The sequence below is a fragment of the Tauraco erythrolophus genome, chromosome 28 (assembly GCF_009769465.1).
Source record: "Tauraco erythrolophus isolate bTauEry1 chromosome 28, bTauEry1.pri, whole genome shotgun sequence".
Lineage (NCBI taxonomy): Eukaryota > Metazoa > Chordata > Aves > Musophagiformes > Musophagidae > Tauraco > Tauraco erythrolophus.
The window spans coordinates 3,882,741-3,906,375 of record NC_141492.1 but is presented as its reverse complement, the minus strand read 5'-3'; the positions used below and the strand labels follow the sequence as shown (position 1 = coordinate 3,906,375).

The following is a 23,635-nucleotide window of genomic DNA, read 5'->3' as shown; positions in this document are numbered from 1 at the left end:
ATCTGAAAATACAAAAGTGATATTCGAAGCTTTTGATATGCTAACTTGAAGAATTAGTCTGGATTGTTGTTTATGATTACTTAATGGCATATTACCAAAAGAAATGCTTATCCAAAAATGAGGACTTAATAAATTTATTTAAACCTTATATTCACCTATTGTTTCTGCAAAAAAGTCACTTTTTGTTATGCTGTTTGTGGCTTGTTGTTTGGGTTCTTGTTTTTTTTTTATATTGAATAAAGCCAAACGTTCTGTGGTTATCAGAACAATCTCAAAGTGAGTGAAGTAAGCAAACTACTTTCTTCTTTTAAATGCTATCTAAAAATGGTAGGTCTCATGATTTGTCATACTAGCAGTGAGTTCAGTGCTGCAGTGATTGTTTTTTTAAAGAACTGGCAATCCTTTTTATGACAAATTTTATACCAAGTGCTGAGATCCTCTGTTAAGAACTTCTAATGACAATTTTCACATCTAAGAGGTGAGGGATGCCCTCTGCATCTTCCCTGATCTACACCTGAGTGGCTGCAGAAATGCCCTGTGCTGCATGAAGCTGAGTGTAATTGGCATTAATTTGTGGCAGGGCTCAAGAAGACTGAAATTACGATCTGATTCCATTAAGTTCTCTGAAATCTTTGCTATTGACTGTAGCGGAGCTGGGGTTTAATTTTCGAATTTTAATTCTGCCATTGCCTACAGTTTATTCGTTGCCATTGTGCATGTGCTTTCACTGCTGTGTATTTCCACTGTCCCATTTGTTACTGGGCCTAGAGGAGATTCTCCTGTCTCACAGGTAGAATTGTGTGGCATGCTCAGTGGTTGTTGCATAATAATTTGATGTCTCCCATAGAATTTTGCAAATGCATATAATGAGGATTGTGTCCCACCTTTTCCCTCAGCCTTTGTAAAAGATCTTCTGTTATGACTTGACGTTTTAATAGACTGTTTCATTCTTAACAGGATAGTTCAAGTTCTGTTGGATCAGGAGAATTTACGGGGGTGAAGGAACTGGATGATATTAGTCAAGAAATTGCACAGCTGCAGAGGTAATAGTTGTGGACTATTAACAGAATCTTGGAGTAGGAGAACCAATTGAGTCTATAGTACTGATGTGTCCGTTACCTTTGTTTTCTTTTAGTCAGTTTGTCATTACTTGTGACTGAAGTTGGTGGCAAATCTCCCACTGTTACCCTACAGTTAGCCAGTTATGTAAAGCCAGCCTGGATTCTACTAGATGACTTCACATGATCCATTATGGAACAGATACAATTTTTCAAGGAATAATTGATATATGTTCACTTTTACTCCTTTAAAGAATATACCAGAATATGGGCTGGCATTTTTGGCTGCATGGTGTTTCCAGAATTATATTTAATTGATTTTTGCATGCACGTGTGTATGTGTTGTGTTCTTTAATCACGAATCCATGTACTTGTTTACCTTACAGAGAAAAGTATTCGCTGGAGCAGGACATTAGGGAAAAGGAAGAATCAATCAGACAGAAAACCAATGAAGTTCAGGTAAAAGCTCTGTTTATCATTATTAATTCTCATTTTAATCTAAAATAATATAAGGGAAATTAAGCATTCTTTTTTCTGTCTTTCCTTGTGTTGCTTCTGGGCAAGTCGTTCCTCCTTTCCCGGGATTTTCCTCTAACTTAGAGAAAGATCTTTATTTTCATGTTCTTAATCAGAAACGTTTTCTTCTGATGCTGGTTAATATAAATAGAAGATGATGCGTGAACAGTTTGAAACGTCTTTTTTGTTGGTGCTTCCCTCACACTGTAATTTATGAAATCATTGTTCAGAGAGAATTGGTTTTGGTAATTAGCATAGCGCAATTACAGGTGCTCTGTGTCACAGTCTCTTTCCATCTTGTGGGCACTGATTTGTCTCATGATGTCTCATATGCAGAAACAAAACATACGCGTGCAGGGAACAGCCTATATGGCATAGAAAATCCTTCCGAGTTTGCTAGCCTGTTTGTGGTTGATCATTCCTACAGCTAAATGTAAGTTACAAACTGTGGAATTTTCCTCAGGAACTGCAAAATGATTTAGACAGGGAGACAAGTAACTTGCAAGAGCTAGAGGCTCAGAAACAAGATGCCCAAGACCGTCTGGATGAAATGGACCAGCAGAAAGCCAAACTGAAAGATATGCTGAACGATGTAAGGCAGAAATGCCAGGAAGAAACACAGGTGGTGAGTGTACGTTAGTTCTGGACATGCTCAAGAGTATTGTCTTTTGCTGAAGGAAATTGTGTTTATTCAATGAATAAGCTTTCTTTCTTTACTCATTTATACCATAAGTAGCAATTTCCACACAAATACAGAGATCCCAGAAAGGATTTTGTTAACCTAAATACCTTTCATAATGGTCGTGAATGGGAGCTTGAACCAGATCATCTCCAGGGGTCCCTTTCTACCTAAATTGTTATTGTTCTGTGAATATATGAAACTTTTATTCAACCTAATAGGGTAGTTGAGAAGTGTTACTCCTGACCCATGAGACAGTCCATGGTCAGTGGTGCATATTTTGATCACAGTGAACCTCATCAGTATTCTGAGTTAAAAGTGGGTTTTCAGGGGTGTACAATTGCCAATCTGGCTAGTGTGTTCTCTTCGTGTAGAAACTTTGTGTACAAGGTCATGTAAGAAAGTATATAAGAGGAGTCATGTGCAACTGTGTAATTTTAACTCTTATCAGAGTTAAAAATCAACTTTACCATACTTGATAAATGTTTGAATGGAAAAGGAGCCAAGTTCTGAAAACTACAAGGTGACCATCTAAGAAACACCTTTTAATTCCCTTTATAATTAGTGTGATATTTCTGTCATTTAAAATATTAATATTTCTTGGTTTTATTGAATGTCCTATGTGCTTTTATCAAGGATTTTGTGTAACGTAATAATCAGTGTGCACTTCTTCATATTAAGTTCTTGTTGTCTTCCTTAGCCGTTGATAGGTTGCTTTACAACTTTCTGTTATGTATTACTAATTCATAATTTATTAAGTTGCATTTATTTCGAATTTCACTCCGATTTTCGTAACGTTTTGTTTCAGATTTCATCACTAAAAATGCAGATTCAATCTCAGGAATCAGATTTAAAATCACAGGAAGATGACCTTAATAGAGCAAAAGCAGAGCTGAATCGCCTCCAGCAAGAAGAGACTCAGCTAGAGCAGAGTATCCAGGCAGGAAAAGTGCAGCTCGAAACAATAATCAAATCTTTAAAATCAACACAGGAAGAAATAAACCAGGTATTCACTGTAGCTTGTACAACTTCTTTTTTGCTTCTTGAAAGGCTGAGATAAACATCAACTAGAAAGATTATTTTTCAGAAGAGGGCAAAAAAACCCACTGGTTCATGAAATGAACACTTTTTGACTAGTGTTTAGTGGGTTAATTCCCAGCCTGAGTCAGGAAAAGTTCAGCTCTGGTGGGGGGAAAACACAACTGTCTTGCAGATGTGTTTAAGGAGAGGGCAAGAATGACAGCGTTGTTGAACGCGTAACGTACCGAAGCGTTTTTCACTGCCTAGGCAAGAAGTAAACTTTCTCAGCTTCAAGAGAGTCATCAAGAAGTCAATAAGAATATAGAAGAGTACAACGAAGCTCTCAATGGGGTTCACGGTGGTAGCCTGACGAATTTAGCAGACATAAGTGAAGGCCTTGGGCAGACGGAAAGAAGCAATTATGGAGCTCTGGTAAGAAAAAAGCACTGTTACTCGGTGTATTTTACAATAATTAGGTTTGTGACTTGCACCTGGCCTCAGATAGTTCAGTTGTTTGTTTAGGTGGCTTTTGGTATGTTCACAAATACCATGATCCCTACAAGGTAACAGTCTTCAGTGCAAGGCAGGGATTTTAATGCTCATGGAAAACCTGATTTTTAAGCTTTGGGCTAGATCTCGTGCTACGATTTTGCACCCGTGTAACTCTTAATAGTATGGATATGTAAGCAAACTCTAGTTTTGCAAAGCAAAAAGAAAAGGTCGTGTTAACCCTTGATTTGTAACCTGTCATATCTTTAGTCTGGGAAGTAGGTAGGGCTTGATCTCCAATTCAGATGTTTCATTTTTTTCTTGCAAGTTCTCCCGTTTACCAAGGTGATTCCTTCTCTTGCTGTAAACTTCCCTTTAGTCTTGTATGTGTTTCTTATTTCCAAAAGAAGCTATACAAATTTCTCCTCTGCAGTGAGCTATGTTTGTTACATATTTCAGTAAAATACGTGTTTCCATCCCAAAATACATAGATAGCTTTCTTCTGCTTAAAAAATTCTAGCTGCTAATCATTTATCTCATTTATTGTATTTTATTTTAATCGTCTTTTTTCCCAATTCATAAGATCACTCAAGTTTGTGAAGATTTTTCCAATGAATTTCTTTTGGGGATCTGTTGTTGATTTTGATATTTAATAAATTACTCTAAGTCACAAGGTTTTTCATTTTTTAAGCCTATTTTTTCACTTGAAATATGAAAGTCAAATGCCTGCCTGATTCTACTTGCATGTTTACTTGGTGCTTCAGCATTAGGGAAACATATTTTCTAGAATCCTTGTAAGCACAGTATTTACTGTGGGTTTACTATGAAGTTAAATATGCTTCACATATAGTGCATCAGTAAGTACTCAGCAGGCATGCTGCCTTTATGCCCTGCTTTACACCTTCTTTATAAAACCAAAATACTCAAAAGAAGAAAAGCATGAATTAAAAACAATACATTGAGAGACGTGATCTTAAAACATTTTAGTGCTTAGGTTCCATGCTTGCATAAACATTGTGTTTAATTTCCAGTGGAAATGTCCAGATGTTTCTCTTATTTACAAAACTGAAGAAACACTTATTGGAAGAAAACCCCAGTATATGTTCATAGTAAATTTTTTTTAAAACGTTGTGTCCCTTTCCTGTTTCTTAATTCTTCTTTCTTCTTCCTCCTGTCCCCACCTCCCTCCCAGTTGTTGTGAGAATTACGAATTAAGACTTCTTCTTTTGCATCTTGTAAAGGGATGAACGAGATCCCGTATCTTTCTAGTGCTGGCAACACTAGTGTAAGTGGGTAGTTGTTGGGTATTTCTTAGATTAGAGCTGAATGGCTTTGATTGTCACTGGAGCTCTGTGGTACAGGTGCTGTATGCACATATTGCTACTGTGGCAAGGACTGGTTTCATCAGAGAGACCCAAACCAAACAAAAGACAGGGCTATGAGATGCAAACGTGTGCGCTGGCGAGGTTCTGATTGTTCATACTGGGGTTTTTGTAGCTTGGCCTCCACTGACAAACCTCTCCATTGTCAAAATGTTGGGGCGACACTCTTCCTGCCGTGCAGTGCTCTGTAATGTGGAATCAGTACTTGGGGCTTTCAACTCAAGAATGAGTTAACAAGAAGCAAACTTGTGTGTGACAACTCAGCAGTAACTTCTTGTTTGTAGTCCACAAATTATTTGTAGATCCTTTTCTTTTAAATAACTCTTACCTGAAGCTGAGCTGTAAAATAACTGAGAGAGAAGAATTTCTTGACAGAGTGATGGTTGAGGGTTTGGATTGGTTTTGTTATTTAAATATTTGATAATTGAATATATTAATATGAGAAACAGTTTAACCTTTTATTGTTATCTGTAAATACTTTTGATGTTCTGTGTAGCTTCGGGCTCCGTATTTCTTTTTGCTGTGTGATTACTTCTGCCTAGAAGCCTCTTATTCAGAAAGTTCTTTAGGAAGTTATTTTAAGATTGTAAACCAGAAACCAAGATACCATAGAATTTCTGCTAAATGGGTAGTTGAGCATTTTAATAATTAAGTTGCTGTAATGTTTCTCATCTTAATTTTTAGGATGATCCATTTAAGAATAAAGCCTTGATGTTTACCAATAGTACACAAGAATTGCACACAGACCCATTCCAGTCAGAAGATCCTTTCAAATCTGATCCATTTAAGGGAGCAGACCCTTTCAAAGGCAGTAAGTGACCAATGACTGACCTTAGACCTTGAAGACCAATTGTTTAGTAAATGATATTTTCACAAACTTTTATCATCTTGCTAAGTAGTGGATAAAACAAATAATTTTTCTATTCTGCATAGGTGATCCATTCCAGCATGATCCTTTTGCAGAACAACCACCTGCTCCAGCAGGTAATAGCCCTTTTGATGACAGGACAGAAGTGATACAAACAATTTGTAGCCAAACACAAAGATTTCCAAGTTTTCCCTGGCTTCAGGTTTTTGGTTTGCATGTGGGAACTTAGAAACCTGGCAGAGTGTGCATTCAGGATCCATATGGCAATAACATGCATGTAACTCCATCACCTTAATATAAATATGTACTTGGTCAGACTTAGTTAATACCCTCTTTAGAGAGGTATCTGGAAGTGTATCAGATTTCCCAAATCACTGTATGTTTTTATAAGAAAATCTGCATCAGTGAGTAGGAGGTCAAATACAGAATGGTTCATTATGGACACACATTCCTTTTAATACTCTTTCTAGATCCGTTCGGAGGTGATCCATTTAAGGAAAGTGACCCATTTCGTAGTTCTGCCCCTGAGGATTTCTTCAAGAAACAGGGCAAGAGTGACCCATTTACCTCAGATCCATTCACAAAACCCCCTACTTTACCCTCAAAGGTCAGTAATTTTTAAATCTATACATAGTAGATTTATTTACTATTGGCAAGCTTATTGTCTGAAAGCTAAAAGGAAGGAAATATCTCTACATGCTTTTCTCCTAACTGATGAAATAGCATTGATTTAATTCTTAAAATTAAGAATAGATTGTTTAGGCAATCATCAGTTTGTTCTTTCCAGTTCCATGATAATGGTATATATTCACTATGAAGATGCAGTTAGGTGGATATATTTATTTTTTTTCTCTGTTGGGAATTTCAACCCACCAGCACCCACTCATTCCCACCATTACCTCCATTCCATCCATGTTTCTATTTGTGCAGTCACATAGTGAATCGGATCAAGGAACTGATCTGGCTAAAGGATTACTGAGCTACCAACAGACAATAGAACCAACACAGTGGAAGGACTGCACAGAACACGTTTGTCGAATGTATAGTCACAGTTCTTAAGCTGTCCTTACGTGTATGGTCAGTTTGGGAGGCAGTGTGGATTTTTTGATTTGTTTTGTTGTGGTTTTTTTTAATTAATCCTTTCCTTCACCCTTATGGCATTCATTAACTGTTGCCACCAAGTGTTAGAACAATATTTTGGTATCAGACAGTGGGAGGTTAGTTTAAGTTTTGCAACATAGGTTTGTACTTGGGTAACAGCAGACTTTTCAAACTGAAGAGCAACTGTAAACACTGCCTGTTTAAAAAGAAACTATATACAGACTCTCCAAATCAGTAATAATGTAAATGTGTGACCCAAAATTCAGTCTCTTGTTGCTTAAAGACTGAACACTTCTGGGTGTAGTTTCTTATTTTGCCCTGGTAACTAGTATGGCTTGTGTTTCAGTGTGATCCACTTCTCACTTGAATGTGTTTCATTGTAGGTACTTGGTGTTTTGTTCAATGCTGTCAACAGCCAACTGCACTAATAACGCAAATTTCATATAATCGGTCCATTTTTACTCTACTGTATGTCCACTGAAGAGAGTGATCTGAAATTGGAAATAATTTGTCTTAAAGCAAGAGATGTTGATATGCATAAAAAGGAGAGTGCATAGCACAGCAGAACAATAATTATGTCTATCTGTTCTTATTTAGCCCGACCCTTTTGAAAGCAGTGATCCTTTTACGTCTTCCACTGTGTCTTCAAAAGGTCCAGGTAAGAAGAAGAAATTTTCTTAGGGAGATTAGTAAGGAGGTGTCTCTTTACGAAAGAAGAATCAAATGTAAAAGTTGAGAATAAAGAAAGTGTCTTGTGAACTGTTAGCAAATGTCATTGTGGTCCTATTAAGGATTATGAAGATTAAGTCTTTGCATACACTATAAATTTCACTTTTTTTTTTTTTTTTTTTAATCCTCCAAAGAACTGGTAGAAAACTTATTGTTTTAAGGAATTCTCTTTTAACATCTCATGCCAGGTCAAAATGCCAAGTGTTTTTTGGTCACCTACCTAGTTTTGTACTTCATTGGCATCAAGCATTCTTCATCATTCTTAAGTAAAATAATTTTTTTTTTTCCTATATCTGTTTCAGATCCATTTGGAACACTGGATCCGTTTGGAAGTGGTGCTTTCAGTAGTAGTGAGGGATTTGCAGACTTCAGTCAGATGTCAAAGGTAAAAGTTAAAAGGAAAGCAACTGTCCTTTTGAAAATTTATGTGCAGATACTTTTTTTTAAGGGTGTGAGATGATTGTAATTTTTCAGTTGACAACTCACTTTTGGTAATTTTTTTCTGATCAACCTCACCAGTTACTTAGGAAAGCATTTTCCATCCATCTCAGGTGTGGCAAAGTCTTACCAAGACCAGTAGATTCAGCAGAGATAAATGAACTTTTTGAAAACATTTTCAAATAGTGGAAGAGCAAAATAAATAACTCCTAGTTTTTACTTGTAAGAAAAGGTAGTTGTTCCAGATATTAATATATTTCAGTGTCCAGCCTTCCTCTAAGTCCTGATGTCTGCTTCTTGAATACTTCATCTCTCGTAGAAAATAGATAATCATATCACTTTGATTAAACTTCTTGTATTTTTTTTTCTAATTTTCATACTGGTTTTTGGGGGGGTTTTTAGCTCTCCACTAGGTGGCAACTTCTTTACAAATATTGATGTGTTTGGTTTGAGGTAGAAGTTTTAGTGAAGGTTCAACTGCAAGCTTTAGCTTTGCCCTCAAAATTGCTCTTTCTTCATTTCAAGATGACAAATTTCCCGGCATGGCATAATTTTTGTGCCTTTTTTAATCAATAGGAGAATCCTTCACAAGAGCCGGCTGAATACAGGAAGCGTTAAACATACAGTTTTGGAATTTTCCCTGAGCTTTTACAAAAAAGACAAATAGCTGTGGGTAACTTAAGGAAAGCTTGGAAAAAAGCTATCCTTTCTGCAATCTACCATGTTTTTCCAGTTTCCAGTCATGGTTCTGTTTATCGGAGTGAAGGCCAGACTGTAGCATGACTATTCATTGCCAAGTAGTAAAAAGTAGAGTTTTACTTCCTTTTATTTTTCTCATCAGCTTTTTCTTAGGATTAAACATTCTAGAAGTACTTAGTGATTAAGAGCATAAGTACTTTTGAATGTTGGTGAAATCCTAGCACCTCTGTCAGTGGGTCGTACACCACTGACATAATTCTGTAAATCTGTCCTCATTTTCTGAAGTTAATGCTTTTACTTGAATTAAGTTGTATCTTTCGTGAAACACCAGATATTCTACAATGTGCTTACATTCTTTTTCTTTTCTTTTTTCTCATATAGTCAGTAGCTTCAGACCCCTTTGCCTCCTCTTTTGGAGGGGTGGGATTCTCAGATGACCCTTTCAAAAGCAAATCAGACACACCAGCGTTACCACCGAAGAAAAATGTCCCTCCACGACCCAAGCCACCCAGTGGTAAGGAGGTTTGCTTCTTTTGGTAGTCAATTCCTCCATTTTTCTGTATATTATTAGACATAAGGACAAGTTGACAGTCTTCTATCTCATTACCTTATATTTCAGCCATGGAGGAAAGTAAAAGATTATCAGTAAATTGGCAGAAATTGTCAGTAAACCAGACTGGAACTCTTCAGACTAGACAAGAGATGATTGGAGAGTCATACTACTGTGTGACAGATCTGTAAAATCACTTCTGGCAGGGAAAAATGGGGGGAAAAACACCCTGTCTTTTCCAAGTAGGCAACAAATGGGATTAGTAACTGACACCTTCAAAATAAACAAAGAGGTTTGGTTTTTATACAGTACTCTAAATTTAGGATTTTTTTTTTTTTTTTCTCCAGAGAATATAGTGAATGCAAAAAAGTTTAAATAGGCTTCAAAAAAGAACTAGATAATTCTTAGAAGAAAAATCCAACAGGGTCTACCAAAAGCCCAAGTACTCTCTCCAGCTCCTGTGTTGCTGAATGTCTGCAAGGTAGTCTGAAATATGGCTGTATCTTTACCTTGTTTTGATGTTCTTCCTGAGGCGTCTGCCACTAGATACTGACAAGAACAGGATACAGGGCTAGATAAGACCTGTCTTGATCTGTCCAGCTATGATAGTTCTTGCATTCACAGATTGCTGCATTAATTAAATATAAACCACTTTCTGAATATATGGCTTGTTCCTGCTTCAAGTCCATTACGTATGGAAATGTTTAGAGATCTATGAATCTCCTGAATTGAAAATAACATCTCTTTTAATGGAGATGCAACTTCTTGTTCACCCTCCCTAGAGCTGATTTTCAAAATACTCAGATACCAGTGAAACTGTTTTAAGAACTGAAGCCACTTAGAGCTGTTAGTTTCAAGTCTGCTTTTAACAACAGTGGTGTAGTTCAGTTAATGCTAGCAGTGAACATTTAGCTGGCTAAAAAAAAGCTAGATTCTGCTTATGAATAGGCACATAATTTTGCATCAAACATGTGGGTCAACATCTAGTGTTCTCATGTATCTGCTGACAGTGTTAGGAAGCATAATACAAAGAAAACAGGTCCATTTTTGATGTCTCCCTGTCTAAATATGTGCATCGTCTACCTTTCTGGTCGTGTGTTTTGGAGCAAAGCCTGCACCCTACACTCATCCTGTTTATAGCAGGTATTGTTGATCTGGCTTGTTTTGCAAACCAGTTATGCTAGAACTAGCTCCTTGGATAATGTGAAAAGTGCTTTCTGTTACCAGGGTATCCTGAAGATGTCATTAAATATCCCATAGATTGATCCAAATTTCGGAAAATATTATTTAATACGGCAGACTTAAAAGCAGGCCATTACAGCAGCATTAGTTTGTTCCTATTTCTATGATTTTATTGCTCAAGAGATGATGATGCACACTAAAATCTTGAAATCAAATGATGAGGTTCTGTGTAGGTGAGTATTGATGAAAATTTGTCAGGAAATGCTCTAGGATTGTGGAAGAGTTCTTGAAGCAGCCTGTTCCATGCTTGCTTTCTGTAAGTATTTTCTACTGTTGAGGTACTAGAGAGCCTTTTGTAATTAAAAAAAACATCGTATGTGGTGTTGACTAATATCAACTAATAGGACACAAATGAATAAAAGCAGAATTTTAAAGCCAAAGGTAATCTTGTTTGCCATCATGAGTGGTGGTAGTTTTCATTCTTTATTTGGTTTTCAAGGAAAGTATCTAAGTGGCCATCTTTTTCTCTTTAAGAAATGTCTGCATAAAATATTTCGGTGTTTAAAGGGCCTATGCAAAGTTGAGTGAGTCAAACAAATACTAAATATACCTGTATTATCTCTTTCATGTGGTTTCTTTCTTTTTCTTGTTCGAAACATGATTATTCCTAGCAAATACAGTGTAATTGTAGCAGCAGAGATGAGAAATGCATGCCATAGGATTGACTCACCTACGTGGGGTTTTTTAGGATTTATCTCATCATTCCCTCTTTTGTATGGAGGAATTATGGAGAACATTTAGCTTTAATAATTTGTTTTTAATTTAGGTGTTTGCACTGGGCCTTTAATAATTTTTTTTTTTTTTAAATCTGTTTAAATTTTTACCTTCCCCTCGTCTTGGGAGACACAATATTTGTAAGGTTCCGCTGCTCTACCAAAAGCAAATGTTGTTATGATAAAATAGACTAAGGAGGAAACAAAGCAGGGTTTTTTTTAAAGCAAACGAGCCTCATGTGCTTATGCAGTTATACTCCTCCCTTCCTTCCACAACTAAAGCAATCTTCAGTGGTTACTTAAAGCATGAGAAATTATATAGTAATATACTGTGATTCTAGCAAGAGATACAGATGCACAAGTGTGTTAGAAATGGGAACGCTGCTCAGAAAACAAACAGACGAGAAACTTCCGTTGTTTCTTACCTTTCTCATTGGTCTGTTTAATTAAAAAACAAGTAAGTGATAAAGATCTTGCTGAAAGATGAATAAACGCTAGTTATTACCAGACAAATCTGTATTTTGCCTTTCTGTTCCCAGTTTATACTCTTTATAGTAAAACTGTTCTTTCTGTTGGGGGAGATTTTTAATATTGCGTTTGTTAGGCAGGTGCAGTGAAGATGTGATGCACAGCTTTACTTGTCCTCCACACTCTACAGTCAAGTGAAAATACTAATAAATATTTTTGCACAGCATTGCGAGCTGTCTGTAGTTGTTCTCAGGTAGTTGTTGATAGGGGAAACTGGCAAAATCTACCAGGAGTTGATCCCAATTCAGTGCTTTTCTATATGCAAAGGTTTTTAGCAGTTGTGACATGCCCTTGTCTGATCAATCCGTTGAGGACGTCCTGGACCATCAAGGTGTGGCCAAAGCGTGCCACAGTTCCCACCTTGCCCACGTGTCTATGTTTTGTCTGGATGAATGCAGAGTTGGGGTTGTGCATCAGATCTCGTTTCTTCATGAAGACAAAGGCAGAGCAAGCCTTTGGAACTGAACATGGGGCCAGGGAAACACTTCAGATACAGCCTTTGCTTTCCTTTCAGTGAAGGTCAGATCAAAAGGCCTTTGGATGTACCTGGAAAAACCTGTAAAAGGAATGTGTAGTTTAGATTAGCTGTGCTCTCGTTTAAGGGCTCCGGAGACAGTCATCATCACATGCTTGAGGGAACTCTTCTGCTGCTGCCAGTTTTGTCCCTAGCAGGGTTGCAGTGGGTAAACCTGACCTGTTGCTGGCTGCTGGTGAAGTGAAGATTGGTTGGTTGTTCTGGTTTGATTGCTTGTTTTTAGTTGGTGTTTGTTTTTTTCAAAACATTGGTCATTGAGAAGCAGCTATGATCTGCTGACTGTATTAGCAGATGTCTGTGGTTGTTACTATCTGGCAAGGATGGGCAAACACTTACTGGGTGGCATGTGTTAGACACCCTTGAGATCCATCTTTGCCTTCTTGAGAACTAAGGTTAAGAGAGGGGATGACAATCATGAGATTATTTCCTTAAGTTGAATCTTAAGCTGAATCTCAGGCTTATGCTTGTTCTGTTCTTCATAAATCATTTTACTTCTCTCTTACTCCTTTTTGAACCGAAGTCTTTAGATGTTACAGAGTCTTAAACTGATCCTTGCTTGGTCCAAAAGAAATGTCATATGGTTGTTTTTCTGATTAAATGCCATATTGTGTTTTTTCAATGTAACTGTTTAAAGGTAAAGTGCAGAACCTTTAAAGAGAATTCAAGGAAGGCCAATAAATCAGTGAATAAAAATAGAAAATGACAAGGAGAAGGTGTTTCAGAAGCAGCAAGCCTGGATACCAGCGTACATCAAAGCCCCAACACATCTGTTACATGCAAAGATTTGAAAAAATCAGTATCTCTGCCCCTCACCCAGTTTAAGATTCTCTTTTTAGGTTGAGGAAGATCAGCTAAGAAAAGCTCTTTAGCTCTTCTGACTAGACTGTTCTAATAAAAATTCCCAAGGGAGTAAGTGCACGTTCTTTCTCTTCAGGATTGCGTTCGTAGTCCATGAAGCTCCTGATGGACACTGGGTTTCGTACGGCTCCCCTGGGACTTGGGTGAAGTAGTTTGATGTTCACCAGGTGGTACTGGAGAATTTGAAGGTTTCTTTGGAGAGAAGTGAAAAATTTTCTACATTTGTCGATGCTGTATCTTGACTAATGCTCAAAAAGCACCAAAAAATTATCCAGATATAAACAGGCCAGTGCTTTGTATAACGGGCTATGATGAGCGGGAAACGAGACAATATTAATTACTTATATTAACAAAAAGAATTGTAGTATATATTGACATACTTAAGCGAAGGTGCCCTGTGACAGGGGTCTAAATTCCAGTGCAAATTAGTTCCTCAAGGAGTCCTGAAACATAGGTAAGTTTTGTAGACTTACAAGTACATTTTATTTTCTGTCAGAGAGGATTTGGTGTGCAGTGCTACGGAACGTCTGGTCGATTTATATTTCTTACACTAATTTCTTGGGTTTTGTAGGACTTTTGTGTAATTAAGAAGAAAAGGGTTTGAAAGAGCAGATACACTGAAACCTGTCAGTTAAAATGGTTTTTTGGAGGTTCTCACAGATTAACAATTATGTTTTCTGCCATGGGCTGCAGATTGAAATCAGTCAGAGTTCACCGCTAACTAGTTTCTAGGTAAAAGTTGTTGATTACAAAAAGAGAGAAACAGATTTTTTTTTTTCTTTTTTCTTTCTTTTTTTTTTTTTTTTTTAAAGTACAGGAAGCTGCTGTGTGGGTGTCAGTGATTGGGTTATAAGTAAAATTCAATGCTCTAGTGCTTTGATCGTGGGACCTACTGCTTCTGCCCCACCCTTACCACTTCCTTTAGATGCAGCACCATGCATTCCACATTGCGGTTATAACAGTGCTGTTAACCAGTGATATTAGTGGAAGAACCTTCACCACTAACCAGTGTGTAACCTTCAACCTCTTCTAAATTTTTATTGCTTGCTTAAAGTGGTTTTGACCTTTTTAACCTTGAAAGAATATAAAAAAGTCCTTCTTGCAATGATGATTTAAAAAAAATGAAATTATTTGTATCATTCTAGCTTGTTTCAGCCTGTGTAAACGTTATAATTTATATTAAATACGTTGTATATTAGTGACTAATAGAGGTGATGGGTGTTTTATTAATAGCGAACTTCTTAAATGCTAATGTAGTTTTAAAAATTCAGTTTTTCTTTGGCACACTAATACATAAATAGCAGAAAAATATCATGTAACTTAGAATTCAAAGGATTACATATTGAATTCATCCCGTCTAAGAAATAAATTAGTGGATTTATTTAGCTGCTATTTGAAATACAGGTGTTAAAATAAATTCTATTGGGAAGTTATTATTCCAGACTGCACACAGTGAGTTTGTCAAATAGCTTTGGCTTTGGCTTTTGATCCATTTGTTCTTTGTAGCTCTGATGTGTGGTGGCAGCTGAATTTATAAATTGGCATTTCAGAGGTCAGTGGTTAACACCTCTGTCTTTGAGTTAAGGGCTTCGATTCTGTTCTCACATTGTTTTTGTGACTGGTAGTGTTTTTGAAATGTCAAAATATTGTAAAAAGTCTTGAGAAGACAGAATAGGGGACTAACCAGCCAGCCCTTGGTTAGTCATACTTTCTTGGATTAGGAAGTGTGATTCTAATCCCTCAGAGCTGCCTGGCTTGTGTGCAGCCCCAGAAGACCTCAATGTTATCACAAAGGTTTGCCCAGTATTTAGTAGGAGTGACTAGAAATTGCTACAAAATCATAGTAATTATGTATTGATAATAAATTCAACCAGCCAAGGGTTCAGTACTTTTGCCAAATCACAAATTGCAAAACTGCTAGATGTGTTTTGCTGTCCCAGCAATGAACAGAAAAGGCCCCTACTGACTTAAGCAAAATCTGACTTATCGAGTCCTATTTTTTTTTTGTCTTGCCAGTTGGCAGATAAAGAGAAATGATCTCTGAACCAGTTGATGGCTTAAACAAGTGAAAAGGTGACTGGGCTTTAAGATCTATTATGATCTTCAGGATCTTCATATTTTGTTGAACTAATCTGAAAACTCTTTGTTATGCATGTTGTAATCCATCATCTACAGAAATAATAATTCCCTAGTTTTGAGTGAGGATCCTTTGCCCTTTCCTCACAAATGTGGTTGTGGGAGAAGACTGTTGGCAGCCTCAAAGAAGCTAGAAATGCAAGAAACCTTAACAGCCAGCTCACAGAGCAGCTTTCTGTTCTGTTCCTATGGTGCATGGACCTTGGAAGGTAAATTTTAGATAGATTTGCCCACTTAAGTGCTCATGATTAAGCATACAAACTGAAAGAAAATATTCTGAAGGTGGTTTGACTTCAGAATTTTAGCGAGTGGTTACCCAGATGGGATATGCACACATATTCCAGGCTTACCTGGACCAGGATTGTCTTAACTAGAAGCTTTTGAGCTACACTCACTTTGTGGGACGTTTTTTGCACCCTTGAACCATTTGAGATGCCTCTTACTGCGGCTGTGCACAGTCAGACGCTGGGTGCTGTCAGCCAGCACCGTGCTTGCACGAGGCAGAAGGGCTCACGGAACGGCGATGTTTGTACAGCCCTGTTCTGCTGCCTTCCTTTGTATTTGGTGCTTCCTCCTCCTTTATGTCAACGATAAATATAGTTCTTTTTCAGATGTGTCACTTCTCTAAATTTAAGGCATTTTATGGTTTGACTGTTTTTACCATTTTAGACTTATTTTTCGTCTATAAAGCAGTGCAACAGCACTGTCCACGTTGAGTTTATATTGACGGTTGTCAGTGAGGACAGAAGAGCACAGATCTTTGCTGCTTTTTGAGTTGTGAATGTTTTCAGTAGTGTTCGTGTGCCTATGCTGTTTTCAGTGTCTCAATTAGATAAAAATTTGAGACTTCACAGTTTGTTCAGGATCTTGCTTAAAAACCATGCAAACCAGAGCCTGAATTCTTTGCTGTGTGCGTTTACTGATTTCATTTCTTGCAAGAAAATGATGTCTTCTGAATCCTTAGTGATTAAACATCACGTTTCTGCGGCCATTCTTTTTGACCTGCACCAGGTACAATGTCCCCAGGATATGAATTTGCATTGTATTTTTAAGAAAAAAGAAGCCATAATAGGTGTAATAGATGTAATCAGGAGTTATGAACAAAAGAAAGAATTCGTATTAAGTGACCAGAAAAAAATTTTAAATAATTCCCTTGCATTTATTTACATGGGCATATTCAACTTGTGGGGATCAATGATTTGGTCTAGATGATTCAGCTTGTGGGGATCAATGATTATTCGTTGCGTGATCGCAGGAGTGCAGGAGTTTTATGTTTATTTCTGAGTGATACCACACACCTGTTTCCTTAGAGCTTCTTGAGTCCACAAGGTTATTCACAGCAGCACAGTGCCTGTTTACCTTTATTTTTTTTCCTCATCTGCAGCCGAGAGTGAAAAATTCAGCCTCAGTTTGTGACTGACAGGAAATTTTTTTTTATTTTTCATACCTTCTAGAAGACCTGACAGTTGCATTAGAGCACAGGCATCCCTTGTTGTGTAGGATAAATGACTCATGGGTGGAGCACCTGCCCAGCCACAAACTAAAAATTCCATTCACGCTTTGATTCTGTTGTTTATGCTGATCTGTCACAGTAAAGATATTTCAGTACTGGTTGTTGAAAGAGGTTGTTCAGAATCTGTTTCAGAACGGATTGTTAGGCTGAACGTGTAACGATTTCTCTGACCTCACCTTTCAAGAAGTTCGTAGTTTTCAGAATATTTTTCTTAAGCTAAGGTTTTCAGAGTTACAGGCTAGCTCAAGGTGCAAATTTTGCAAATACTAAGCAAAAACAGTTTCGAGAGTTTTTTGCATAGGAAAAATTCTTCCTTCTGTTGCTAAAAGTATGTGATGTGATTTTGTGCAAAAAGCATTATCGCCAAACAGTTGTGTTAGAAATACAGTGCAGAAATAGCCTCTGTTGAAGACAAATACCTCTGAGAATTCTGTAGAAAATTTTAATTTTCTTTTAATGTAACTAACTTTCAAGCACGTTTTGAAAACTAGTAGTAATTTTTCTGTAAGTTCCTGAAGTTCACGGTTCGTGTAAGTTTTATTCAGCATCAGTGGAAGAGCTGGATAATTTCACAGGATGGTGAAAAACATGCTGAGTAAGTTAGGAATGAAGCATAGATTTGGTAAAGTGCCAAGAGAACGATGGGAGGCACCTTACATAATGCACAGTCTCCGAAGTTTTCTGGAGTAACACTTCCTCTGCCATATAAAAGATGTGAGAGGTAGGAACCCTGGTACTATATATTCAGATATGATTGCAGGTATGGACCTGACTCACACCATCAGTACTTATCCTATGTAGCACAACTCCAACTTCTTAAAGCATGTTTTTCACTTCAGTTTTCTGGCAAGGAGTATTTGTTCAGTGAAAGTTTGAAGTCCTGTCATCTCAACTCTGCCCTGCTTGCCTGTGAGCATGCATGATCCAGTCTTCAAACACATGAAAACATGATACTTCTCATCATTCAGTAAGATACTCTTCTAGGCAGAGAGGTAGGACCGTTGTTGGAAGAGAGAATATAGAAAAAACTGTAAATGTTTCACTTCATTGTTTCATTGTCAATATCTCATAAGTCATTAAGACAAATTCTGTAGTTGCATCCTACTGGTGAGATGATATTTGCCTTGAAATACAGATCTCAACCCTAACGTTTGCTGGGGGGTATGAAATTAGACAAACCCTTCGTATGGGTGGAGTTCACTGTAAGTTAACAGCATTTGCTGTGGTAAACCATTTTGTTCATCGTCTCTTTTTGCTGAAGTGAGTCCTCGGTGTGGTTTGGGTGCACCACTTGGGTAACTGCTGAAACTGCTGTGGTTTCAGAACAGGACCTGTTTTGCTTTTTTCTGAACTTTTTTCCCCTGAAACTATTAGCAGAAAAATCAAATAAGTAAGGGTTACAACTGTTTGCCTGCACTTTCATACTGCCATACCTCAAAAACGATGAGCAGTATCGTGTAAAAACGTAACATTTTCCAGTGAATATAAGATTAATGCAATCTCAGTTACTACTAAGAGAATGTTTTGCAATATTACAATTTTACTGATGTCTTTCAGTTCAGTTGGTGACTTTTTAATGTGGTTTGGGTATTTTTGCGTTACATTATAGAAATACTGTATAATACAGAATACACATTCCTGACGTACTAAACATGGGAATGCAAAAATCTTTGTGTGCTTAAATATACACTTTTTTGCACTGGGAGATTGGTGTAAGCCAGCAAGGATGTCAGAAAGATCATTCTGGTGTCGTTATTAGTAATTTGCGGCCGGTAAATGACTAAATTTGAAGATCTAATGGAACGAAACAAGCTTCTGCCAGGCCTCAAAACCGTGTTTGCCAAGTGTGGCAGGATTAACCAAACTATAAGCAATGTGCCAAGCGTAGTGAAAGAGGGCTCGTTGAGGACTGTGTCGTGTCAGGATTGGCATGTTCAGCGTGGGCACTGCCCTTAAAATTGTTCTGCAAAAAATAAACCTGATTTTATAAGGGTTTCCCTCTCACCTTCTCTTCAGAATAACAAAGCCCACTTTTATTCTTTAACATGCAAAAGCTGAAGAAAATGGCATTGCATGTAAAATGAAAATTTGCAGTATTATTAGCAGCAGTGCTAGCATTCGTGATGGCTTTTCCTCTACAGCAAAGTTGCTCTTTGTGATCTGTTGTGAAGATGAAGCACAAGAAACCCCGATGCTCTTTGTGTATGTTCCGAAACCACTAGGGACTTTGTGCAAAAACATTAAACAGGCCACCTAGAAAAAACAGGCTTGCTGAGCAAATACGTTGCAAACCCTGCGTTTGTATCAACAGTCACCAGTTCCACAAAGTGGTTTCAGCAACAGAAGATGGAACCTAAGAGAAGAGCAGCTTAAAACGGGCCATTTTTGCCTCTGTCAATCAAAATTGGTTTGGGGCAATGTAGGGTGAAGGATACTGGAGGGGATTTGCTCACTAGTAACTGGCAATAGTGGAAGGAGGAGAAAATGTAGAGGGTTCTTGTTTTGCCTTGACCTTGAATTAGAAATGCTCTTATAAGTTAAAAGAGAAAATTATTTTAAATTATTTTATCTGGAGAATTCCATACAAAATGCTGAGTTACTCATCTCCTACCAGGTTTGCTTAGTTCCCTGCCACTGTGTAGCTGTACCTGAAGGTGAGACCTCTAAAGGCCATGGTGATGAGCAGGATGTAAATGCCACGGGCCATTTCAGGGGACAAAAACGTGGCCTCTGTTGGTGGGAAAGGCAGTTTGAAACTGGGGTGGTGGAGGGTCCATCCTCGTGGGGAGAGCAAATGCTGCTGGTATTTCTTGTATATTTTGCACTTCCTTCCATGAAGGACAAGTCACTGGTCTTTAGAAGTCCCACATGTGGGTGCTGATATGGGTATCTGTATATTCTTGCCACATCTGTTAACCAGGATGGAGCATGTACTGAACCATGAAAAACAGTACCAGAGTGAGCTTTAAGAGATTTCATTTATCCTCCAGCTTCAAGGCAGCTAAACCAGTGTGATTTCTAGAAACCTCATGGTTGAGTTTCTCAAACCTCATGGACATGATGATGGAATGCAACAAGTTCCCTACGCAGCCTTGAGTATTCTTAAGTTTTAAAAATTTCACAGATTGTTTAATACAAATCCTTCTTGGTAAAATCTAAATCCATTAGCCTTTTTCTTGATGGAAGACTTGCCTACAGGACTATGAGCAGGTTCCCCTTGAATACTCTTGCAACTAAACAAATCCAGTTGTATCTCCTGCTGCATGTGTCTTGTTTTCTACGTCTCCTCCTGTCTGCTTGTTCAGCTGTGGACTTTCTTGCTTCACATTTTCCCTGGAGCTCACTGAGTTTGAGGACTGTTGGCCCCCACCCCTGTGCAGTCATTACGGAGGTGCCACCAGCACGATGCGGAGCCCGCTGGTGGCAGGGGGCCGGGTGGCTGGCAAGCAGAGCACAGGGAAGGTGGACTTTTGGCTCGCCCCGGGGCAGGAGAGGCTGAGCTGTGATTTCCTGGCAGGTGAAGGCAGGCTGCTGGATAGGTTATTTGTTTAATTCCAGTTTGCTCATCTTTATTTCTCTCTGACAAATAAGGATTTCCGCAGATTTGAGCAGATATTACAAAGTTCATGAGGAACCCCCAAGGTAGATTTTTTCTAGATTTTCCTTTATCATTTGTCAAGTACACGTTATAATCAGGATTGTTCGGCCAAGGAGTATTTTCCCTGGAGACAAGATTGTGTACCTGTCAGGAGCAATCTTTTTTTTTTTTTTTGAAGAGAAAAAAAATTACATTTATCTGTTGAGTTATTTAACCTAATGAAATAGTACTTTTTGCAAGGGGAATTAAAAATTAACCATTGAGGTTCTAATTGCAACAAGTAAAATATACAGCCAATAATTATGAGCATACACAGTATTTCCTGTGATTTCTATTTGTTGTTAGAGTGGAATATAAGAACAAGCAGTCACCTACAAAAGGTGGGTTGCACAGCAAGCACCTGAGAGCAGGGTGATTTCTTAATCAGTCTCTTTTCCCTTGTACATGTAGTGGGAGAGGATAAGCCAGTTCCAGAAAAAAAAAAAACAAAAACAGAATGCATGCATTCTGGAAAGTCACAGATAAGTTAAACATGATTAATTGTTTATCTTTAGTGATATATATTTTAAGTATTTTGTCTTTTATACAATCCCAAACTTAAACTTGAAATGTCTCTAATACTGGAAAATGAACTTAAGTCATACTTGTCAAATTCTTCTGACCAAATGTTGGATTTGATCATTTAAAATCTTGATGGTATTAATATTGCAGTATGAATAAGTAAGATGATAAATCCATTTAAATGAAACAACTGCTTGAGATTATTTGCATTGTGAAATGAGTACCATTATATTTGGTTAAATTTCAAACCATCCCAGGAAGAATGGATGATGCTAATGTCCATCAGTAGTTTCCTATTTAAGGGGTTTGCATTGTCCATGGTAAGTAACTTCTCTTTTTCTCCTTTTGTTTTGTTTTGTTTTTTTTTTTTGTTTTCCTAAACTTTCCAGGTAAAAGTACTCCTGTAAGCCACCTTGGGTCTTCAGATTTTCCCAAGCCCCATGATCCATTCCAGCCATTCGGGGCTGACAGCAGTGACCCGTTTCAAAGTAAAAAGGGGTTTGGGGACCCATTTAGTGGAAAAGATCCATTTGCTCCCTCCTCTTCAAGTAAAACTTCTAAAGACTCTTCCTTGGGGTTTGCAGACTTCAGCTCTGTAAGTTAAGTTCATTGTCTCTGAGCAAACCACTTTCTGCTCTGCTTGCAGCAATCTGTTGGGTTTTTGTTTTAACTGCAAACCTACTGTTCACTGGCTTCTGTCTCTTAGTACCTTCATGCTGTCCTCATTGTTTTTGTATTAATATTTCTGTAATAAAAAGGCATTATTTCAATAAAAAAAAAGTTTCGTACTAAATTTTAAAGGGTTTACTTGCATTTAAATTATTTTAGTACAGTGTGCCTTTACTCACAAATTCTTTGTAGCAGAATCTGTGTATTGTTTTTGTTGCATGGAGGCTATTTTGTAAACTGATTTTTGGGAGCCAATGATGTAAAGATTCGAAAACAAATGTTGAGAACGTTTATATAGCAATTTCACCATATCCTGAGAAGCGAATCCTTGAAGGGAAAGATTCCATAAAGTATTTGTAATTGTTTGTGAAAAAAATTCCAACAATCCTGTCACAATGTTTGCTGTATATGATGGAATGTGGTCCTAGAGATACATATACAAGGCAGAGATTGAAAATTTAGCTGTTGAATTTTGTTCCAGTTACTGATATTGCAGAAGAGCCCTTGTTAGACCAAGAAAACAAAAGTGTTTTGTAGAACCAATATAGAAACATCCATACTGCGCTCCGACAGACAGTGTCAGAAGGTTTGAAAGCAAAGCCAAGTACCCACTCATGAAAAAATACCAGGGTTTTTGAAAGCCTGGCTTTGTTTTTAGCACTGGCAGGTACCTTACTGACTGGGAGGTCATTGTAAATGTGGTAGTAGTGTGGTTCTTGCTGCTTCCATGAATAGATGGACATCTGTTCCATCCACAGCCTCAGGCTTCCTCCTCCTTCCACGTGTTTTGGTCCTGTCACATTGCCATGCAGGAAAATTGCCAACTGAATCTGTCGCTTAACTGATGGACACAGTTCAGTGTTCAACAAGCGGAGACCTTGAAGCTGAATCTTTCAATTTGCTTATTTTTAATGTTTTTTCCCCTAGTTATTAGTTCATAGTAAACGTGTATCACTTTCCTATTTGATGTTGTTAGTCGAGGTCATCTGTGCATACTTTTAGCTGGCCTCAGTGCTTTAATTTATCGATGATACTGAAAACGTCGAAGTTCCAGATACTGTGTATGCTTTACCACAGCTAGTACTAGCCTGTTGAGTTTGCCCAGTTCAATTCTGTGATTGTATACAAAATGGTGACATTCTGAATAAAAATAAGACGCAAAACTTGCTTTATCTGAAATTTCTTGACCAACATCTAATTTCTTCCTTCAATGAAAGACCAATAACAGAATGGAATGACTTAACCCAACTGTTGTCATCTTTCTCCACAGACTGCATTTCTTAACTTAAGTGTGGCTTACGCCGAGCGATCGTATCAAAACGATTAACCAAAATCTCTGACCCCCATCCCAGTGGCTGCTCTAGTGTTAAATTTGCTGTGCCATCAGGTTCTCAGGAGATGAGAGTCATTTTAGAAGAGGAGGAAAAAGTAGGAAAAATGAGATCTCGAGCAGTAAACACTTAAAATTACTGTTGAGTGGCACTTCATCAAATGAAATTAATTTTTAATCAGTTTTATGAATTGCTTTCTACTGCTGTAAGAAAAAGAAGTGTTAACTGAATTTGACTGAAAAAAGAGCTGCTTGATCCATGTTCTTTTCAGCTTGTTGGGGTTGGTTTTGGTTTTTTTTTGATTGCTTATAACACAATTGTGTTGCTACACTTGATAACTCCCAATCCTTCTGTATGAAGCCTTAAGTGTACTGGTTACCTTGTGATCAGCAAGAATATTGTGCTTTGCTTTGCCTGATGTT

The 23,635-nt window shown here is 37.7% G+C and overlaps 1 protein-coding gene across 9 annotated transcripts in view; it reads left to right on the top strand.

Moving 5' to 3' along the window:
- The window catches only part of EPS15L1 (epidermal growth factor receptor pathway substrate 15 like 1), a 43,116-nt gene that overhangs the window by 13,170 nt on the left and 6,311 nt on the right, over positions 1-23,635 (top strand). For 3 of the 9 annotated variants that reach the window (XM_086627942.1, XM_086627944.1, XM_086627951.1), the window contains 12 exons: positions 958-1,043; positions 1,445-1,517; positions 2,038-2,205; positions 3,062-3,259; positions 3,541-3,705; positions 5,829-5,955; positions 6,078-6,128; positions 6,483-6,619; positions 7,711-7,771; positions 8,145-8,227; positions 9,361-9,493; positions 21,603-21,808. In XM_086627942.1, coding sequence (XP_086484068.1) covers positions 958-1,043; positions 1,445-1,517; positions 2,038-2,205; positions 3,062-3,259; positions 3,541-3,705; positions 5,829-5,955; positions 6,078-6,128; positions 6,483-6,619; positions 7,711-7,771; positions 8,145-8,227; positions 9,361-9,493; positions 21,603-21,808 — 1,488 coding nt within the window. The remainder of the gene's footprint in view (positions 1-957; positions 1,044-1,444; positions 1,518-2,037; positions 2,206-3,061; positions 3,260-3,540; positions 3,706-5,828; positions 5,956-6,077; positions 6,129-6,482; positions 6,620-7,710; positions 7,772-8,144; positions 8,228-9,360; positions 9,494-21,602; positions 21,809-23,635) is intronic. The other 6 variants (XM_086627943.1, XM_086627945.1, XM_086627947.1 and 3 more) reach the window with 5 other exon arrangements.